Source organism: Aphanomyces invadans (genome assembly GCF_000520115.1).
Source record: "Aphanomyces invadans strain NJM9701 unplaced genomic scaffold supercont1.68, whole genome shotgun sequence".
Taxonomy (NCBI): domain Eukaryota; phylum Oomycota; class Saprolegniomycetes; order Saprolegniales; family Verrucalvaceae; genus Aphanomyces; species Aphanomyces invadans.
In genome coordinates, this window is record NW_008580213.1 from 45,421 (window position 1) to 66,082 (window position 20,662).

Here is a 20,662-nt window from a genome sequence, read left to right on the forward strand (position 1 = left end):
GACAACCAAGGGACCCTCATGGGCAACTGGGTCGAAGAGGAAGCTCTTCGGCGAGACACTGGGTACTCGCGGTACAAGACGTGGACGCCGAAGGAAGGCATGGGGGTGTCGCATCCCCGCGTGATTGCCCACACGGACGCCGTCGACGCCAAGGACTACCGTGCGTCGTCGAAAGCGAGTTCGTTTGCCGATTTCGCTGTCCCGCCCAACGTCGGACCGCGAGAGCGCCGTCGTCTGGAAGAGCTTCATGCTCAAGCGAAACTCATCAAGCAAGCGGCCAAGGACGCGGACCAAGACAACGATCCGACTGCCCGCGAAAGTACCAACCAGGCTTCGTATAAGGCGCACGATCCTGCATACGTTGCTCATGGTGTCGTGCGAGTGCTGCCTCGAGGTCGCGGGGGATTCAAGGGTACTCGATCACATCCACCATGGCATCTGTCTCGATTCATACGCAACCATGTCAGATTTTGATCCGTCCGTTGTCGGCAAGACGCGCAGGGAAGTGGCGGCAGCGGACGCGGCCAAGCTCCAAGGACACGTCGAAGCGCTGCCCCACCAAGCGACGGTGACTCGATATTCCCATGCGCTGACGTCTGGCTCGGTACGTCAAATGATCCATTCGTTTTCGTTGCCGTGAATCAACCATTGGCGCGTCAGGATTTGACCTTCCCATCGTCCGCTGCAGCCCCCAGCCGCAACCCATTTGGCCGGTCCACTGCTTTCACCAACGATATCCACGATGCTAGAGTACGTCGTCGCCGGATCGTGCGTACGTGTGTCATGGGGGCTGTAGGTGGTGCATGGGGAAGCGAGCGATCCGGGGGCGGAAGCGTCGCCAGGCATTGGCATCAATCTTCAAGCCCGTGCAGCCGTGCTCAAGTTGAAGCAGTGGCTCCAGGCATCACCAGGTACGAATTCAAACGTGTGCGCGACGTCACGGCATCCATCCTGAGTAGCGAAACGGAGCGCTTTGGCTCGGTTGACCGAGTCAAACCGACACGATCTCAATTCCATCACCCCCGCTCAACTTTCACGAGGGCTCCATGACGTCGGGTTGCCCCTCCTCGAAAAGGACGCGCTTCAGGTCTTTACCTACCTCGACAAGGAACAAGTGGGGCGAATCACGTGGGTAGCGCTCTTCGACCTCCTCGATGCGTAGCCATAACATATTCCTGCGTGACTATTGCAATGTGGTGTTGGTGGTATATCGCAGCCATGGCTCGTCGCGACATGGCACGGCAAGAGCTCGCACGCCGTCTTCGACGTGGAGAGATGCTGGCGCTGTTGACCTCGCGTCCACAAGTTCAGTGCATGCCACGACCGCCTCGAACGAATCTGGTCGCCCAGATACGAGATTGAAACATGCCATGCGACCCCTCCAATGTGCATGCACGTTCTTCAACTAGAAAAGGTGTTGTCTCGATGTCATGGATACGTGGTCCGTCGCGGCAACGGGTGGCCGACATCGTCGTCCACGCAAGTCCAGCGCGCTCCAATTTTTACTCGACAACTACCGAACCGATCCATTCGGTGCGCCGCGCTCACTGTCCAAGGATTTGAAACTCTTTCATTCGTGTGTGGTGCGTCGATCTCATCGACGAAAGTGGCCATGCGCTCTGTCAGCTCGTGACGGCCAGAGTCATTCCATCCAATGCCAAGTGTAAGTTAGACGTCGTGGGTTTGTGCTGATCCAAGACGGGTCAGAAGAATCGACTTGCAAACGCCGTGGTCATGCCGCCCACGAAAATGAACGGCAGCACGATCAGCGACGACTTCATGAGCAGAGCAACTCCAGACAGTCCATGGCCAGATGTGCAGCCGCATGCAACCGTGGACCCGACACCAATGAGCACACCGCCCACGACCGACGCGGCATTCGACGGCAGTGGACCTGTCGACGTACGCGACCCGGACGTTGCCGTGGCGACAGCCGACCCAGCCACGATGGCCGCGACAAAGATGAGTGTCGAGAGGTCCGATATCGTTGGAAGGCTGAGCCACCGCTTGGCTTCTTGGATTGGAGAGAATGCCTTGTCCAGGAAAATCTTGTACGACAAGGTCGCCCCCAGCGATCGCTTCAGGATGAAGACCAGGGGCAACTGGAGGCCCCCGACGACCATACCGGCCAAAGTTGGCAGCCACGCTGATTTGTGTAGTCCATGCTCTGGGAACAGGACCTCAACTGCGACCGACGACCCAAGGACTGCCATGCCGAGCAAGGCATGCGCGGGCCACGACAGTTGAAGGGTGGTGTTGACGCGGGGCCGTTTGTCTTGCCACTGGGCAATCTACCACACGGAAAACACCCTGTGAGAGGAGGCTGGCCATGGACCGTCGACGTACCAACGGTTTTGCCACGGCGGTGGCGACCAGGGTACCGATCAAGACACCGCCAAACACGGGCAGGGCGGTAGGGATCTTGGCCCCCAATTGCACGTACACCGAGCCGGGGCAAGATCCGCACACAGCCATGCCGCTGCCCATGATGAGCCCTCCCGTGGCGAGCACGGCGGCGTGGCTCGGATCCGCCGCTCGTTTCTTTTGAATCGCGTCGAATTCCTTGGGCCACACGGCGCGGAAGACCGCTTTCGACACGATGGACGTGCCGAGCGCAGCGAGGAACATCTTCATCATGGTGAACTGGGAGAACGACATTTGGTCTTGGATGACAAACGGCAGGTGGACTTGGCCCTACCATGACCACACATGAACAACGGCACTCGACTTTGGACGATACCTTGTTCATGGCGAAGCCAAACGTAGCCCCTGTCACGGCCATCAAGCCCACGGATGTCGGCGACGTCCACGCGTTGGTCGACATGGTCTGTGCTTTTTGAGAATGTTTAGGCTGCGGCCCTCCACGTTGGGTTCCCTTGATGGAACCACACGATGGTGGTCCTCCCCTTCAGCCCATATTTTTAGTAATCCGCCATGTCTCTGTCCCCAATGAAACACTCTGGATGATGATTCCTGGGATGACCACATATTCCTCATGCACCTCCACTTGTCCGATGACTAACCCGACACCATCAGACGCGCAAGGACCAAAGCTAGACATCCATTGCCCAAACAGCCTCTGCACCAGGAAGATGACTCAGTCTACCAGCTACCAAATGAGACAAGGTCTAGACAGCCACGAGAAAGCCGCTCAGGCTGTAAACGAGGTGAACAGGGGGGTCGTGGTACTGACAACGCACTTGTTTTCGAGTTACGTGATGTGCAGGTGAGTGCATAGCAATCGTGCAAGGCCTGCCAACCGTGAGATGCGGGTGCCTATTGCGTTGCCAGTGGTCCTAGAGTGGCTTTGCAAATTTTACCATGCGATTGATTTCAACGTATGTTGAATAAAAGCCAATCGCTGATTTTACATATTTCTGACTTGAGAAATTAGCCAATCATGGAATTCTTCGAGTCGTATATGTTGATGCAATCCAGGCCAAAATCGAGTGCCACAGTGGAACATGCCACCGTGGGAGCGCCCAATCGAGAGTTGCGCCAGTCGGACGTGGCAGCGCGACCTTTCGCGGGGACGCCGATTGGGGGCGTGGTTTGGCAAATCATGTCGCTGCCAACGTCGACAATGGATCGCCGACTCGGGAGTTGCACAGGCGCGGACTCCGCCCGACGAAGCACCCATGAGCACCAACTATCCATGATTGAGACCCAACGGATTGCAGGGACACACGTCCAAGTTCGACAGACTTGCGTCCTCAAGCACGGATGCGGGGGACAAAAATGTCCTCTCAACCATCCCGATGCATCTCCCCGCTGTGATCCCAGCATCATAAGATTACTAAAATGAACACGGATTCTCAGTCGAGGGATATCTTCGGGCAACAAGGGCGTAAGTCAGCCACTCTTCAACGTAAAGCATCGATGGCAACACAAAGCCCCCTGCTTTTCAACGATGCTCCGACACAACTGTCCCCGCCGTGGGCATCGCCACTGTCCCTCGGACTCATGGTAACCACGGGCGCGGTGTTTGGGTTCGCCATGAATAAGGTAAGAATCCCAACCAGTCTCGCTCGGCGCTGAAAGGCGGACGTAGGGCCAAGTACACCTGCCACATGTGATCCAAGACCAAATGACGCTCTCGCAGTTCACCATGATGAAGATGTTCCTCGCCGCGCTGGGTATGTCTGCCCTGTCGAAGGCCATATTCCGCGCAGTTCGCCCCGACGACTTCGACGCGATTCAAAAGAAGCGGGCGACGGACCCCAGCCACGCTGGCGTGCTCACTGCTGGCGGACTTATCTTGGGCACTGGCATGGCCATATCTGGCTCATGCCCTGGCTCGGTGTACGTCCAACTCGGTGCCCAGATTCCGAGTGCTCTTCCTGTGTGGGGAGGTGTCTTGGTTGGCACACTCGTCACTCTCGCTTTGATCAAGCCACTGGTACGCTACCGTTCTCGGCCCCTTCGGCACTCACCACGTGGGACATTCTAGATAGGTCAGTGGCAAGAATCCAAGCCCAAAGTGGCCACGATCGTTCCCGTGCGATGCGTCGTACATGCTGCCGTGGGCGTTATCCTGATTGGACTCGCCGTGGTGCTGGAGGTTTTCGTGCCTGAACGAGACCTGCAGGCTTCCGCGTGGCTGCCGACCGTTGCCGGGGTAGTTGTGGGCAGTCTGCAGCTGCCGCTGGTCCTGCTGCTCCGTCGATCCCTCGGTGCGACTCAATCGTACAAGTCAGCGATTGCACTTGCGTTGTACCCCATTCGCAACACCAGAGTTGGCAAATGCCTTCACGTCCCTGCAGCCACCGACCTCTCGACATTCGTCTTTGTGTTGGCAGTGGTTGTGGGGTCGGCAGTCGCGTCGGCCGTGTCGACTGACCCGATTCCAACTGGTCCAATTCCGTCCGTGTTGTCGTCACTTGTTGGGGGAGCCCTCATCGGCGTCGGCGCCACAGTGGCGTGCGGATGTACCTCTGGTCACGGGTTATCCGGGGCCGCTTTACTCATGAAGTCGTCCTTCATCGTCCTTCCTGCAATCTTTGTTGGTGGTATAGCCACAGGACTGCTTCGAAGCGTCGTCGTATCTGGCCAACGTGCATAATCAATCACGTTGTTTGGAATTTCGCATTGTGTGATGGACTGAGCGGTGCCGAGGTAGTTGCCAAGCCCATCGATACCGTTCAAGCACTGCAGCTCTTTCGGCCGGAAGGGAGCTCTGCTTGCTAAGCAAGAAACGTCGAAACATGCTCACGAGCGCAATTCTCGATGATGGCAGGATTTGTGCCATGCCTTTCGCAACGGCTTCTAATTTTAGGTTGGTTTCTCGCGGCCAGCAAGCGAACACGCGCGAGATGGGAAGACGCAAGCGCGACTTGTCCGAGCTGCCCACGGACACCGAGGAGGTCTTGCCTGCCGAGAGTCCGTCCATTCTGGGGGGCATGCTCAGTCTGGACGACGAAATGCGACAGAAACCGGCGTTAAAGTCGCCCCGCAAGTCGCACATCCCTATTTATGACCCTGCAAGAGAACCATCGCCAAACAAGTCCAAGCCCCCCCATCCGCCCAAACGAAAATCCTCTTCTACTCTACCCGCTCCCAAAGAAAACGAAGCCAACAGAGACGCAATACTACTCGAAGACAGCGTGTTTGTGCCCACCACCTCGCACGACGACGACGACAAAGATGACAATGATCCTGCAAAACCAGTCGCAGTCCGTCTCGACTTTCCCAACAGCGTGACTGGAGCGCCGCCGGCACAATTGGTCGAGTCCCGGCCATCACCGCGAAAGACTAAGGCACCGCATGGCCATACTTCAAGTCACAAAGCATGCCCGGCAGGTTCGCACCCTGTACACGCCATAGCCAACATGTCCCAGCCCACTAAAGATTCAAGGTAGCTCCTCACCCTACTCTACGAGCCATCTAATGATGGCATAGCCCTGGCGAGACGGTCGACGCCGCCGCCACTGTTGACAACCCTGATGGCTTCGACGTCACTGACTATGACGGAGAGATTGCCATCGTGATCAAAGAGTTGGAGGCACTGAATCTCCTCCACAAACAACTCATGGAAGCCAAGGGCAAGCCAAAACAACATCACGACCGCCAGGAGGATTCGAGTGGAGACGTTGTGTCAACCGACGAAAGTCCCGCTACCACGGAGTCCATTCCCCAAGCGCATTCCCAGCCAAAAAGCCCACGCCATGTGAGAACACTTTCCCACAAGGACGCGAACGAGAAATCAGTGCGTGCCAGTTGCGTGTCGGTGTGTATATACGGTGGTTTTGCCTGTAGACGATTTCGCCAGTTCAAGCCAAGTCCCCAAAGAAAACCCGCCACTCGAAACATCCCGATGCGGCGCCTCCGGCAGCATTGCCGCCCCTAACTGCATACCCATTGGCGGCCGTGCAAGATGCCTATCCGTGGAGCAAGTTTATGCTGCAGCAGATGCACCAACAATTGCTACAGAGCCCGCACCATGTCCATGGCGCGTCGACGCCCGTCGTGTACGTTCCAATCCTAAACCCCGCGTACATGGCCGAAGTCAAGCACTCCCCAGCCGACAAGCATCTGCAGCCACCGTCGCCGCCCACACCGACCATTGCCACATCGCCATCGAAAGCCCCGGACCATGTCGCTCCAGTTGAAACCACGGCGCCAGTTGCCGCAACGTCCCCATCCAAACCCATCGTTGTCAAACCGCGACCGGGCAAGAAAGCAAGCCCAAAACGACCTCCCGTCGTGAAGAAGCACACGTCCAGAGACCTAGTCTTCCCCCGGTAGTCGTTCGCCGCGTATGTATAGATAACGACTCAATGAAACGAACATTCGTTTCTCGGTCAATGGCAACGACCCACAAGGACACTCTCGACACCATGACGATGCGAGTGTCCAAACCGCACGACGAGTTGGCTGTGTGCAATGAAAAGTATGTCAAGGACTGCACCGAGCTCGTCATGTCGAGCCGCGGCATCGACGTGATCGGCAACTTTGACGCGTTCGTGTCGCTTGAAGTGCTGTGGCTGAACAGCAACAATGTACGATGCACATCCTCGCCCGATCCAAGCGGTGGTGTCCGTAGATTGAATCGATCACGGGCCTGGATTCTTGTGTCCGCATCCAGTACTTGTACCTCCAAAACAATCGGATTTCGTCGCTGGACGGATCGCTCCGCCACTTTTCATTCTTGAAGGAGCTCCGTTTGTACAACAACATGCTCCAAGATTTGCACACCACGTTGAAACTCTTGGAGAAATTCGTGCATCTGGACGACCTGGGTACGCGCTTGTCTTTTGTCCGTTCGTGGTCAGCAAACGACGTAGATTTGTTTGGGAATCCGCTCGCGGAAGAAGACAAGTACCGACTCCACGTGATCGCGAGCATTCCATCCTTGCACGTCTTGGATCGGCACGTGATCACTCTCGAGGAACGAGTGGCCGCGAAGAAGTGCGTGTGCCATATTCACGACGCCCGCTTCAACTTGGAGCGCTAGGCTGGCCATCAAGCGTTCTGGTCTCTCGGCCACTGCATCGCCGCATGGTCGCCGACCCAAAGTGTCGACGGCCGAGCGGTACGCTCCATTGTCAGGAACGGTCAAGATGCTTTTGAAAGAAGTCGCCACCATTGAGCGCGAGCAGCAGGTGGGCGCTCGTGCATGTTGGGCATGCACACGTTGATGCAGCACGCGCTCGTAGCAAGCGCAAGACTTGGAGCGGAAAAAGTGCTTTGACTTGATCTCCGAGACAAATGTCGGGCCAGGCCCGACTTCCCCTCACACGACTGACGCAGCCAAGGGCATGGCGCGTGCATGCGGCATGGACGAATGGGTTTTTTGTCATCTGCGCAAGGTGTTTCGGAATTTGGACTCGAAGAAATTGGGGTGTGTCCCTAGGCTTCATATCTCTCTGCATGGGTGGATGTGTTGTAGGGGTGTCTTGGGCACGCAATTTCCCACTCTCGTGTCCGAGATGCTCGATCAAGGCCACCAGTTGATCTGGAACGACCAGCCGCTGACGGAGGAGTCCAATATCTCGGCCCTGCTGCCTCTTCTCGGCAAATCTATTGGACCGGACCCCGACGACGACGATGAAAAGCCCAGGCATTTGATTGCTTGGGGAGCGTTTTCGCAGGTAGACACATCGCTGTGTAAGACGATGCACGACGCTCAGCGTGGTGCAATCGGCCAGGCGCTAACTCAAAAACACGTTGGCCCCAACCACGAGCCTTTGTTTTGGGCACCACTGGGGCTTGCCGCCCTCGCCGAGCGTTCGGAGGACTACTTCGACAAGGCGAAAGCGCTCGAGAAGAAACTGTCTGTCATGGCCACCCATCACAACGTACTCTTTCATTTCCGTACGGTCAACATCGCACACCGCCCACGTGGTTGTTTTCAGGAGCTCAAGCAGCAAGTCCATGTTTTCACGCAACGCGGCTATCACCTCGACGCGCTCAAGGAACAACTCTCGTCATTGTCCAAGGATGAATTCGTCTTGCATCATCGAGAGCAGCAGCATCAGACCCGGCCAGCGGTCTTGCGGGTACAAATGCGCCTCGCCTCCTCCGCACCGCCGCCTACTGCGTTGTGGCGAATATGTAGGATTCGGTGTCCCTGTACTCGTACAAAACCAAAGGACGTCATCACGTCGGCGACGACGACGTAACAGGTGCCTCGATTGTGTCACTGGCAAAGAAATACCACGTCAAATCCAAGGTGCGGCCGACGTTTGTGCAGCTGTGATGGAACCCCTCGACTAGGATTTCCAAACGTTCCTTCAAGCCAAAGAAGCGAGGAAGCCCGTCCGAGTGTCCAAGGAATCGATCGCGGTTTGAACCGCAGACAATTTGAGAGAAAAACGTGAGCACGAGATGCCATCCGACTCCAAACTCTCGACTCTCCACCCTGGATTTGTCTGCATAATTTGAATCCGTCGATGATGGTGCACCGGCCTTTCAACGATCATTCCTGTAACATTAAGGAAACCACACGTCAGAACGTAGGAGAGAGTATATCTCTTCCACCAAACGCATGGTGGCTGCCTTCCTTTTGCCGCTGTCAACGTCGCCGTTTCTGCATGCGAGGCCCTGCTAAAGCAAACGCAAAGGGTGTCCAGTGGGGTTGCCCAAGTGCATTTGTTTGGCAGCGTGAAAGGATCCAGAATTCCAGCAAGCCCGGATGTATTCATGTCGCGACGAACGCCATAACAAACACACTTTACCTGGCAACTACTTCGACTTCGACCAAGTACGCAATCTGGACTTGGGCCTCGTTGTACACGATGTACTCGTTGTGGGACAACGCCGGCGTGGCTGGCTGGAACGTGAACCCCGTGGGCAACGCTTCGGTCGCCAGCACGTCAAAGTACTTGTGTGCCGAGTACGAGTACGTCGATTTGTTGCCCAATTCGATCGTCACTTTGCAGTGCACGGCACGGTCGCGGCCGTTGACGTGAAATTCCTTGCGCTCGACTTCCACGACGGCCTTTTGCGGCACCTCCCACCGAAGGCCAAAAATGTGCAGCGGCCGCAACGACACCTCGGACGATTTCTCCCACGCGATCTTCGTCTGGCCGGTTGCCAGCGCTTTGTCCAAGAGCGCTTGACCATCTCTCTCAAGCTGGTTGGCTTGAAATTTCCAAGACGTGTTGCCTAGCTTGTCGGAAACGTCGGGCGCGTTGCCGATGGCCCACGCAGACGGGTACGACATCTCGACACCAACCTGCTGCAGCTTGCCAAGGGGAATTTGATACGCCCCCATCGACGTCACCAACGTGCCGGCTGGATTCGGCTGATACTTGGCCATGGCAAACGTGCTGTGCGTCCCATCCGCCGCTGCTTCCCGATACTCCGACTCGACGACCTTGTGCAGGTTGCCCAACGCAACGTCGCACAGGAGCATGTAGTGGACCTTTCGCTTGTCCGACAGTGTGTACGGGTTGCCACCGCAATACTTGAGACTCTTTTCGGACGCGTCGGCAAAGTAAATGCCCTTGCCGAACGCATATCCTGTCACGGGGGCTTCGGGGGGCGCGATGCGCAGCCCGCGGGACAGAATCCCCATCAAGTTGGTCTTTTTCGTTCCGTGCCACAGCAACGTGTGGTGTCCAGGCACTGTTAGCGACTCCATGCGCTCCGCCTCGCCTTTTCGGTGAACTTTAAACGCACGGGAGACTTTGTACGCCTTGGTCTTCGAATGAATACCACGTTCAAAGTAGCGTGAAATCATGTCGAATTCGGCCGTCGACGATGGAGCCAAGTGCACTTGAAGCGCATCGTAGCAGTAGTCGAGAGGGTGCCGGTTGGTCGCGACGCTCTTGGCGCCAAGAATGATCTTGCTCGTTTCGGCAATCTCGAGCAGTTGCCGGACTCGGGTGATTTCCTTATTCACGTCGTCCTCGGACATGAACGCAGCGAGGGCCGTATCGCTCGAGGCGTCACTTCGCGGGACGAGTTCGTAGTATCGACTGGATTTCTCGGCCACGGCCTCGCTGGCGGCTCGCCACGTGTCCGCCAACGCGGCGATCGCTGTTGGCTCCAATGGCGCGTCGGTGGACTTCATTTTCTTCAACACTGCAGCGTTCTCGTGCAAGGACGTCTTGATCTCGTTCAAACGATCCAATGCCGTGACCAAGAGGCTAGGCTGCAGCTCGACCAGCGGAATGTCGTCCAGGCTATGGTTGTAGGCAGACGCGGCTTCTTCCAGACACCGAATGTCGGTGACGACGCCCAAGACTTGCTGGACGCCAGCATCGAGAGCAGACGCCACCGCGGACGCTTGGCCGTGGAACGGCTCCGTGACCTTTGCATCGTACACGTGCCGCTCGAGACGGCGTGGGTTGAGCATATACTTGCCGTTCTTCTTCTCAAAAGCGTCGCCACCATTGTCAACGTGCACCGCGACTCGGTCGAACACGTTGCCTGTCTTGCTCTTGAAGATCTTCTTGAATTCGTCGACCGCCGACGCGGCGTCACTGAACGGCGTGTGCTGATACTTGCCCGACTCGCCTACGCGCCCCCAGTTGGTAAAGAGCACGTACACGTTTTGGACTTCGTTGTGGACGACTTGCATGCGATAGAAGACGTTCACGCCGTGCTGCCCAGACTGGACGTCCACCTTGGTGAGGACGACAGAGTACTCGATGGCGCCGTCAACATGCACGCTGGCCTTCGGGCCAGCTTGGCAGATGCTGCTCTTAGCCAGTGGAATGGGCACCGTTTGGACCAAGCCCTGGGCCTGGCACTGATTCAAGTACACAGTCGCATCGTGGTCGACGGGTGGCACGTCGGCAAACGTGATTGGGGTCGCAGACCGGATCGGTGGGGCGGAAGTGTTGGTCAGCCGCTGCAGCAACACACCGGAGGGCTGTTCCTTGGCCAAATCTAACGCCGACTTCTTGCGTTTGTCCAGCGCATTCACCTTCACGTTTTCTTGTAAGAGCAGGTCCACGATAGCGACGTTTTCAAACGAGCCGTGCGCGCGGGGCTGGACAGCCAAGTGCAGCGCGGTTTCCCCAAATGCATTGCTGACGTTTAGAGCGCTGGTTTTGTCGGAGCTGGACACGTGAATCGTCCACACCTTGGTCACTCTTGCCCCCGACGCGTCGTCCTGCAACGTGGCAGTCGCTCTTTCTGCATGCGAGACCCCACCCAAGCAAATTCGTAGATCGTCCAGGTGGTTGCGCACGATCGCGTGCATCAGCACCGTGTTGCCCTGGCTGTCTGTGTCTTGGATCTTTGCGCCGTGGTGGAGCAGCATGGCCAACGTATGCTCCCGCAAGTACACGGATGGAATGTGCACGGCGCGAATCAGCGGTGTCACCGACGTCACGACGTCCGTGGTCTGCGGCGAGCACACAATGGGCAGGCCGGTCGTGTAGCGTCCGTTCGGCGACACACGGCACGTCGACAGGAGGTAGTCGACCAAGTCGAGCAATTCGAGTTGCGACGAATCCGTCGTCGGCCGGGCAAAGAACCGATCGAGGAGTAGGGTCAATACAGTCTGTCCGTCTGCGTCCGCCTGGTCGACGTTGGCACCGACCCGGCCAAGGAAAACCAGCGATCGAACGACAGTGGAAAAGTCGGGGGAAGCATGTTTCGTGGGAGTTTTGACGTTCTTGAACGCATACACGAGCGGGGACTCGTTTGCGTGTGTCAGTTGGTGCGCCAACTTGGCGTCCAAATGCAGGAGAAATCGCATCAAGTTCAAATTGCCGTGGACGGCGGCAAAATGCAGTGCCGTCTCCCCACGGGCAGTAGACTCCGACACCGACACGCCGGCATCGACGAGCTGCCACGCAATGGTTCGCACGATGCCTTCAAACTCGACGGCCTGCTGGGCGAGGACATGCAGCAGCGTTTGTCCGTCGGCGTTGGTTTGGGTCAACGTCCTGTCCTTGGTGTTCAAGAGGCCCGTGATGAGGTTTTGAGTCTACAGCGCCATGCACACACATGAGAACTCGGGGCATGGCAAAATGGCTGTACCAATTGAAATCCGTGGCTGCGAATGGAATCCTCGACAGCTTGGCGCCGGCAGTACCCTGCATTGAGGAGCATGTGGCACACGCCTTGCCACTTTCTTCCAACGGCGTAGCAGTACAAGCCGAAGCGGGAACGGTCTTGAGTGAACTGGACGTGAATGTTCGCCCCGTGTTGGATGAGGTTGGTCACAACTTCTTTCCGGCCATACTTCATGGCGATGCCGAGGGCCGTGTCCCCGCGGTGGTTGACTACTTCCAGCAACGATGGTGGCGCCATTTGAAGCATGCGGAGTGTGCTCACGACGGCGCCCGTCGCAGCCCCCAAATGCAAACACGAGCGCCCGAGCAAATCTTGGCCGTCGACTTGGATGCCGTCGACAAGAGTGAGGTTTCCGACCGTCTCGATCGGGTCTGTTGTTGGCGCGGGCACAATCTCCATGTACCGCTTGAAGTCGTCGGCGGATTTCGTCGGGTTGTCGGTATGCCAGTCCAAGTTGACCTTTTGCAAGGCGAAATGGAGCGCGGAAAAGCCAAACGAGTCGACAGCATTCACGTTGGCGCCATGCAACAAGAGGACGCTTTCGACGTCGAAGGTCGCGTCCGGCGTCATCACGGCGGCATTCACAGCAAAGTGCAGCGGCGTTCGTTTCAAATGGTCCGGCGCGTTGATGGCAGCTTTGGACAGCAAGAGCAGCGCGCGAAGAAGATGAACATCTCGATTCGCACATGCAAAGTGCAGCGGTGTTCGGCCCCGTGTGTCGCCGAGACCAATCGCAGGAGCCGAGCTCGAGTGCTGTAGTAACACCGATATCGCCGATCGTTTCCGCAGTCTTGACGCAGTCTCGGGCGTCTCTACCATGTCGGCTTGTGCAGTGGACGTTGTGGATGCGTTTTCTTTGTCGGGGCCATTGTCGTCATCGTTGACGCGTTTGCCGGTGGCCTTCCTCGGGGACTTGGATGCATGGCTCGCTTCGTTTCCTTGTTGTTTGGCCGAGCCATCCACGACCTTGGCCTTACTCACACGGTCTTCAACACATAAAAAGTCCCACCCGTCCTTGGCACGCGTGTTGTACGCCAAGCCAAAGTGGACTTCGTTCTCATGCAAGTCAGCCTTGGTGACAGAGAACCCTTGCAAAATCGCGCTGCTGAGTGCCGACAGCCCAGCCTGGTTCAACGCGCACACGTCCGCGCCATGGGTGAGCAGGACTTCCGTGATGGCTGCGTCATTGCGCTGCAATGCGACATGGAGAGGCGTTTGGAGTCCTTCGCCTTCCGTGAACGAAGGGTTTGCTCCATGCTCCAGCAATAACCTGGCAATTTCGGTGTGGCCATTCGACACGGCTGCAAACAACGGCGTCACGCCCTCGATGTTGTTTGCCTTGTCAGACAAGTAAAAATTGGGGTCCGCGTGCTTCTTCAGCTATTCCAGCGGCCATTGTCAGGTACCTATCATGCGGCGTTGTCCTCACGTACCAGAGCTTGGACGCCAAGCGCATGTCCGTTTTCGCTCGCCAGGAGAAGCGCTGACTTCTTCGAGACCGATACGACATTTACCGTCGATTTTGTCCACTTCGGTCCACATTCAAGCACGATGTGCAGCACGTCGTCGCCCTTCCATCCGGTCGAAGGTGAGAGGCGGCGTGCGGCGGCCAGATGCAGCACTGTTTCGTTGGACGATGTGAGGCGTTTGGCACGATCGCATGGGTCGACCTTCCCGAAGGTGACGACGGACTCGACGTTGACCGAGTGTTGCAAGTACAACCGAAGGAGTGCACAATATCGTCGATCGTCTGCCACGTAGTCGACTCCGGCTTTGGTCGGTCGTTCGTGCTGGACAAGAGCCATCAGTGGCGTGAATCCGTCCGCGTTGACATCGCTCATCGCGGCGGCCATCTCGGCCTTTGTCAATTTCTTCACGATGGCTTGAATCGTTTCAATCGAATGGGCCGTCGCCGCGACGTCCACGAGGTAGTGGAACCAGTTGTTCGCATTCATGTCTTGCACAATGGGAAAAGAGGGCGCGGTCTCGACCATCGCGGTCAAGTATTCCGGATCGTGGTGCACGGCTTCCATCCACAGGTTTTGACCGTTCGGTCCCAGCGCAGTCAAGTCGCTGTGTGGAAGGAACTGGTCGAAGAATCGACGGTGCTTCTTGGCCATGGCAAGGGCCAGCGGCTGCCCAACGTGGCGCATGTCGTCGTGCGTGATATGCGCCTTGTGTTTGATGAGGAGGGTCCCAATCGAGACGAGGAAAGAATCGAGTTCGTCGTTCGGCAGTCGCTGCAGCACTTGCTGGAGGGGAAACTCAAACGCTGACGTGGGCACGTTGGGACTCGCTCCGTTCGCAAGTAGAAACTCGATCTCGTCGATGGTCTCCGCCAGCTTGCACTGGAGAAACAACATGGTCGCTCCATTCGCATCGCGAAAATCGATTGCGTGCTCGTGGGCCGGGGCGATCGCGACCAAATAGCGCGACACGTCGTACCGACCTTTCAACGCGGCGACGGCCATGGGCGAATACCCCCACGCATTGCGAAACCACGCCGCAGCGTCGACCGCCACAAGCAACTTGACGCACGACAGCCACCCATACCCCGCGGCATAGTGCATCACGCTGTTTAACGACGTATCGACGGCATTTCTACACCATCGAGCATAAGGGCGGTGATGGAGGATCGTCCAGTTTTCAAGTACTCACGCATTGGCACCGGCATTTAGAAGCGCCACGGCGACTTGGACATGCCCGTTCATGACGGCGACCATGAGCGGCGTTCGGCGAACTTTGTTGAAGACATCCACGGCGATTCCTTTGTGTTGGAGCAGCGCTTGGACGCAGTTGAGATGACCAGCCTCGGCCGCGAGCGCCAGCGGCGACTCCTTCCCTGACGTGCCCGCGTTGGCATTGGCTCCCTTTGCCAACAAAAACATGACCACTTGGTCGTGGCCGTTCTGGGCGGCGTAGTGAAGCGGTCGGAAGCCAAGCCACGCGGCCGATTCCACCGCCGCCGCCACATCCGTGGCAGAATGCTCTAGAAGCAACTTGACGTTGTCGAGGCGCCCGAGTCTTGCTGCAATCGTCAGCGGCGTGTCCTTGGATTTTGTCCGCAGCGATACGTCAACTCCTGCCTGCAAGAGCCGCTTCAACGGCTCCGACCCTTGACACGCGGCAGCGTAATGAATGGTAGCCCAGTTGCCAGCGTCTACTTGACCAAGTCCAACCTGGTCCAGCTCGGCCATCAACGTTTCCAAATGCGCTGGATTCGGGTTGATGGCGGCAAAATGCAACGGCCGGATCGCATGCTGACTGCCTTTCTTCAACACGGACACCTTCTTGAACGGCTCGAGGGGTGGCGACCCAAGCACTTGGCTGTGCAAGTTGTTGTAGCCCCATCCGCCACGTGCGACCAGAATCGCGACGAGTTTGCTCAGCAAGACGTAGTTGCCGCTTCGAGCGAGACACGGGATGTGCGTCGCCGAATGTTGGACCCACGAATCGCCGGGGTAGATCAGCATGATCATTTCATACGTCGTCGTTGGATTTTCCCACAAAAACCGCTCCAAGTTGCTGTCGATGCCACGGGTCGTGATGAGAGGCGCGACAGAGCCCGTTTCGTCCTTTAGCAACGCGTTGTTGCCTTCTTTGCCGCCGCGACTCGCATTCAATGCACGCCTATACCACCAACAGCAGGTTCACTCGTCGAGTTGGATCGACAGACGGTCCGTGCGCACCGATTGTAATCGCTAAAGGAGCTCGTGTGCTTGCCCGTATCCAGCGTTACCAGCGCGCACACGGGCTTTTTCGCAAACTTGGCCTTGTCGACCTTGGCCGCGGCCACGAGCGCGGAAATCGCCTGGACCCACGATGAGCAACTTTAGAAGATATGGCAACGCACAAACCTTCAGGTCTGCCCGTTCGATAGCGTAATGCAAGGCGGTTTTGGGGACCCCCGCACTGCGCGTGACAAAGAACGTGTGCATGTGTCGGTGCAGCGCAGGTTTCTGGACCACACTTTCAAGCAAGTGGTGGTCGCCGACCAGGACAGCGCGGATGAGTTCCTTGGCGCTTGATACGACATCGCTGCACTTGGACCGGAACGCGTGGTTTCCAGTCATGGCATCGTCGGTGAAATTCTCCGCGTCGCGCACTTGGACGATTCGTTTTGGCAGCCCCGACCATTTGTCCGTCTTGATTGCAGCAGCCGTCGCCGTGGGAGTCGATGTGGGTTTTGTTGTCGCTTCCGCCGCCGCGAACGCCGTCCTGCGCTTCTTGAGCGGCTGCAACATCTCGTCCGGGACCTGCTCCCCCGCATCGACCTTGGCCAGAATGCTTTGAATCTATCGAGATGCCATGGGTGAAACCAAGCAAAATGCGTCACGCACGCGCTCCAAGTGTCGTTTGGGTAGCTTGAACTCGCCCGGTGACGGCTCGTCCAGTTGAATCTCGCACATGATGGCCTGGACTGGGATCGCGTCGTAGTTGCCGACGTGGTACATGTTGTCGGCCACGACCTTATCAAAGTAGAGCACATTCACATGAGCAGACGCATCGTCCAGCATGTCCTCGATCGTGTCGTCGAGGAGCTGCGCGATCCAGAAGCGCTCGCCGTGCTCGTCGTCGTCACATCGGACCGCGACGACGCTCATCGCTTCAAACAGCGTGTTGACGCCATCTTCGTCGTACGCGACGGTCTTGACCGACGGTGGCGTCGCTGGTTCGCTTGCCTTGGCACCGGGTGCTTTGCGCTTGACTTGCTTGGTCCGTTTCGTTCGTGGGGCCATGCCGAATCCGAAAATGGCGGCGGCCGTGGTCGATTGTAACCATGCCGTCGACCACCACTCTGCCGTTAGCCTGTCGGGCGTCCCACTATGCTGGGAATGAAGGTTGGATGCTGTCGACAGAGACGCGATGGCTCAGGTTCGGGCGCTTCCCTCTGTGCATGCAGCATCACGGTGGGACCCACCATCACGACCCATCGGGGGGGGGCGGGCGTTCTGGTCGCGGGGGTGTTGGAACCCGACTCAGTACACAAAAATGGACAAAGTGCCGCAGCCAAGGACTTCGACGTGCGTTCGCACGTCGGATCGCCAACTGCGCACAACGACGACTGCCTACGGCAAGGCGAATGGGTCGTGGGCAGGATGGCCATCTTTGGTGGACGAGATGCAGGGCGCATGCTTCGATTGCCCCGTCCGCATGGCTCCCATTCAACGTCATTGTGCTTCCAACGCACAACATGTTGTTTGGGATGTGCCCACTTGTGTGCATTCTATACCCTACTCGTACGCCCCCACATGGCGTCTGCTTGGCCCACCGACGACGCTTGAAACGCGACCTCACCGCCACCCGACAGACCAACTGCTCGGTATGATCCATGGGGGCACCGGTCAGCACCCCGTGGATAGGATGGACGACGTGGGATCGATGTCAATCCAGTCTCTGAATTGACGAGGTACGTTGCTCGGTTTGCATCGCAGCAGCACGTTCCTCTGCACGACGAGGGATGGACATGCACATACACGAAATGGAGAGTGCGAGGGGGACGTGAAGCGCTAGCAAGCGCGCATCGACCGCATTGCCAAGCACAAGAGGGACCATGCGGCGCGTCTTTTACTAGAACATGGCCACTGCCCCATGGCATTGGCACCACCACCATCTCTTTTCGCCGTGTACCGACGATCGTTTGTTTCCAAACCAGGAGACCGTATACGGACGGTCCACGACGTGGAAAGCATGAGTGCGAAGGCTCGAGTCGACGGATCGGTTCGATTGTTTCAGTTGTTTGAGCAGTGACATGCCTTCCGACTAGCGAAGGCAAATCGTCTGGAGGGTATAACAGGGCTCGAACGATAGACGATAGTCCCATCCTCACCCCGTCCACAAGTGGTTGTCGGGGTTTCGTCACCGCTATCTAGTCAATGCGGTCAGGAAAGCTTGGGCAAAACGCCACAACGGCTGCGGACGCACTGCCGCGAGTCCGTACGCTCCATCGCGGCCGAGAGATGGCATCTCCAAACCCGTACAAGGCCAACGAGTGATCCCGAACAAGAACACGCCAGAGATGCAGTCCAGAGCACCATTCCACAATGTGTGCATGTCCTAAACAAAACGTTACCACGATGGCCAACCCATACACAGGTTGTCGCGGCGCCGCGACGTAGTCGTTGTGATGTCGACCGTGCCTTCGACCATGTGCCAGAGCCCTCGGAGACACACAAAGTTGCAGTGGCCATGGTAGCGGAGTGGTGCGCAACGACCACCGTAGACAAGATCGAACTGAACATGAGAAATGTCAGCGAGTTCGCCCCCGGCGTGTATTGCCGGCGGTTGAATTGAGATACCACAACACACACGGGGAATAAGGCGCCTCGCCTAACATCACCGTCGACACAGGCCAAGGTGATCAAGGCCGCGCCAATGCTCGATGCACACCTCTGAGCGCAAATGCCACGGCACGTTGCTGTGATGCACGGGAAGCATCCGCCAGCTGCCCATGCCGGGCGCACTGGAAGCGCTGCAACCGTTGACGGAGCACGGCTGGGTCCCGTTCACCTCGTGAGGATTCATTTTCCTGTGCTGTCATGGTTTGGTTTACCGACGCATGGTTGGACTGGAGAGGCGTCGTGGCGGACGAATGAATCCGTGATGGCAACGTGCTGCCGTCTGATGCGTGCATGCGTTCTTCACGTGCATGGAGTGTTGGGTGAGATCAAAGCCGTGCAGCAAGGAGGTCGTCAGAGAGACATGGGGGCTTTGGGCCTCGCTGAATCATGTCCCAGACGGCTCGTCGCTGTGCTTCCACCATCCTTGACGTCGCTAGCTACACGGCCATGCACAACCTGCCGGTGCACATGGTCGGCGTTCCGGTACTGGTCGTGTTCACTCTCAGCATTCCCGTATTTGCCATTTTCGTCATGGACACCTGCCAGGACAAACTGGTCGACTTGAGCACCAAGAATGGCTTGCTCTACAACTCTGACGTGATGGGACCTCAAGCGGTGGCCGCCACCGTCGTCGCCTCTTTCGCGCTGTAGGGGCACGAGGGCTGCCAGCCGAACAAAGCCGCACGAGGGAATCCATCGTTGACGACATCGCTCTTCACCATGTCATGATTCTGTGCCAAGTCGAAGTCGTGGCGGTCGCGCGCGTTTGAATTGAGACGCATGCACGATCCTGTCGACGCCACCGGCATGTCCTGTCCATTCGGAGTTCCATCGCGATATTTGCCAACGTGCTCATTTCCCTCAACGAATCTCATGGCAATCGCGTAAAGAACAAGCTATCAATGCAAATGCTGCCGCGCATAGCCGATGGTCCGCGCGAGGAACGCCTTCAAGGCAGTCCTGCTCAACGCAACCAACAAGCTTTTCCCAACTGACCGATCCTTCCAAAGGATTCCATTCCTTCCGCGGGCTCTTACGTCACGGCCTCAGCAACGATGAAACGGCGTTAAGCATCGTCATGCACCGCATCAGCTCGAGAAACATGTACGAGCTGTGCTGTCGCTGTGGCCGGGACGTCACACAAGTGGCTGCCAGTACTCGTGGTGCGGTCGGGACAGCAAGGCACACAGCATTCGATATGGAATCGATGGATTGATGGGTTAGCCATTCCCTGCCGCGGAAACGCGGGGGACATCGTGGTGTTCCGACAGGTTGCCGAGGTATTTGCTGTACTCGTCCACGCGCTCGCGGTACGTCTTGGACGCTTGCTTCTTGATGTCCTCCTCTTCCTATTCAGTTCACGTGAGCCTGCGGCGTCGACTCCATCTCATCCATTTTATCTTCGACGTACTCGTTTGGCCTTAAACTTGAGATGCTTCTGCTGTGCCGCAGTCATGCCCGTGATGGGAACAACGACCTCGGAATCTTGCTTCTTCGTCGAGTCACCGCGGTCGCCGTCGTCACCATGCTCGCGCTTGCGTTTCTTCTTGGACTTTTTGGACTCTTTGAGTGGTTTGCCCTTTAACGACAGCTTCCCGCCCATTACGTTGCCATACTTCTCGCGCTCCATCCGGCCGATCGGATTCTCGGCACCTTTGGAAATATCCAATCTCCAAGAATTTTTTCGAATATTTCAGTTTCGACAAGATTCTAGAAAATATGATACGTCGAATCTCTGGAGATTGAACAGTACTGGTATTGAATTTTCCACCTTTGATCGAAACAACGCCAAACGTACTATTAGTAGTACTATGCAGTGGTGACTACTAACTCTTCGAATGTTTGGT

The 20,662-nt window shown here is 57.2% G+C and overlaps 7 protein-coding genes across 9 annotated transcripts; 4 read left to right on the forward strand and 3 right to left on the reverse strand.

Annotated features, from left to right (window-relative positions):
• H310_14382 (hypothetical protein) lies at positions 1–1,192 on the forward strand. Its single transcript, XM_008882232.1, has 5 exons — positions 1–412; positions 468–604; positions 661–750; positions 797–911; positions 960–1,192. The coding sequence occupies exons 1-5, from the start codon at positions 19–21 to the stop codon at positions 1,160–1,162; spliced, it is 939 nt and encodes a 312-aa protein (XP_008880454.1). The 5' UTR covers positions 1–18; the 3' UTR covers positions 1,163–1,192.
• A 365-nt stretch (positions 1,193–1,557) lies between these two features.
• Positions 1,558–2,906, reverse strand: H310_14383 (hypothetical protein). The gene is made up of 3 exons (XM_008882233.1): positions 2,741–2,906; positions 2,347–2,694; positions 1,558–2,291 (listed from the first exon to the last, which is right to left on the reverse strand). The coding sequence occupies exons 1-3, from the start codon at positions 2,822–2,824 to the stop codon at positions 1,704–1,706; spliced, it is 1,020 nt and encodes a 339-aa protein (XP_008880455.1). The 5' UTR covers positions 2,825–2,906; the 3' UTR covers positions 1,558–1,703.
• Positions 2,907–3,879: 973 nt separating this feature from the next.
• On the forward strand, positions 3,880–5,062 carry H310_14384 (hypothetical protein; the record flags this gene model as incomplete). Its single annotated transcript, XM_008882234.1, has 3 exons — positions 3,880–4,005; positions 4,052–4,399; positions 4,451–5,062. The coding sequence occupies 3 exons, from the start codon at positions 3,880–3,882 to the stop codon at positions 5,060–5,062; spliced, it is 1,086 nt and encodes a 361-aa protein (XP_008880456.1).
• A 221-nt stretch (positions 5,063–5,283) lies between these two features.
• On the forward strand, positions 5,284–6,804 carry H310_14385. 2 transcript variants are annotated; one of them, XM_008882235.1, is made up of 3 exons: positions 5,284–5,854; positions 5,899–6,205; positions 6,256–6,804. In XM_008882235.1, the coding sequence occupies exons 1-3, from the start codon at positions 5,313–5,315 to the stop codon at positions 6,742–6,744; spliced, it is 1,338 nt and encodes a 445-aa protein (XP_008880457.1). In that variant the 5' UTR covers positions 5,284–5,312; the 3' UTR covers positions 6,745–6,804. The 2 variants fall into 2 exon arrangements, with proteins under 2 accessions (XP_008880457.1, XP_008880458.1); XM_008882236.1 differs by having other exon boundaries at positions 5,899–6,166.
• On the forward strand, positions 6,792–8,957 carry H310_14386 (hypothetical protein). The gene is made up of 10 exons (XM_008882237.1): positions 6,792–6,998; positions 7,043–7,238; positions 7,284–7,407; positions 7,454–7,601; positions 7,656–7,840; positions 7,889–8,090; positions 8,148–8,297; positions 8,355–8,498; positions 8,558–8,671; positions 8,716–8,957. Exons 1-10 carry the CDS (start codon positions 6,804–6,806, stop codon positions 8,788–8,790), a joined length of 1,533 nt encoding a protein of 510 aa, XP_008880459.1. The 5' UTR covers positions 6,792–6,803; the 3' UTR covers positions 8,791–8,957.
• Positions 8,958–9,108: 151 nt separating this feature from the next.
• On the reverse strand, positions 9,109–17,214 carry H310_14387 (the record flags this gene model as incomplete). Of its 2 annotated transcripts, XM_008882238.1 has the most annotated exons (7): positions 9,109–12,385; positions 12,439–13,854; positions 13,908–15,075; positions 15,133–16,104; positions 16,164–16,285; positions 16,332–16,769; positions 16,815–17,214. In XM_008882238.1, coding segments are annotated over 7 exons (7,729 nt in total), but the record flags the coding sequence as incomplete, so codon positions are not given. The 2 variants fall into 2 exon arrangements, with proteins under 2 accessions (XP_008880460.1, XP_008880461.1); XM_008882239.1 differs by having other exon boundaries at positions 16,164–16,769.
• Positions 17,215–19,976: 2,762 nt separating this feature from the next.
• H310_14388 (hypothetical protein) lies at positions 19,977–20,483 on the reverse strand. The gene is made up of 2 exons (XM_008882240.1): positions 20,227–20,483; positions 19,977–20,164 (listed from the first exon to the last, which is right to left on the reverse strand). Exons 1-2 carry the CDS (start codon positions 20,443–20,445, stop codon positions 20,036–20,038), a joined length of 348 nt encoding a protein of 115 aa, XP_008880462.1. The 5' UTR covers positions 20,446–20,483; the 3' UTR covers positions 19,977–20,035.
• Positions 20,484–20,662: the final 179 nt, after the last annotated feature.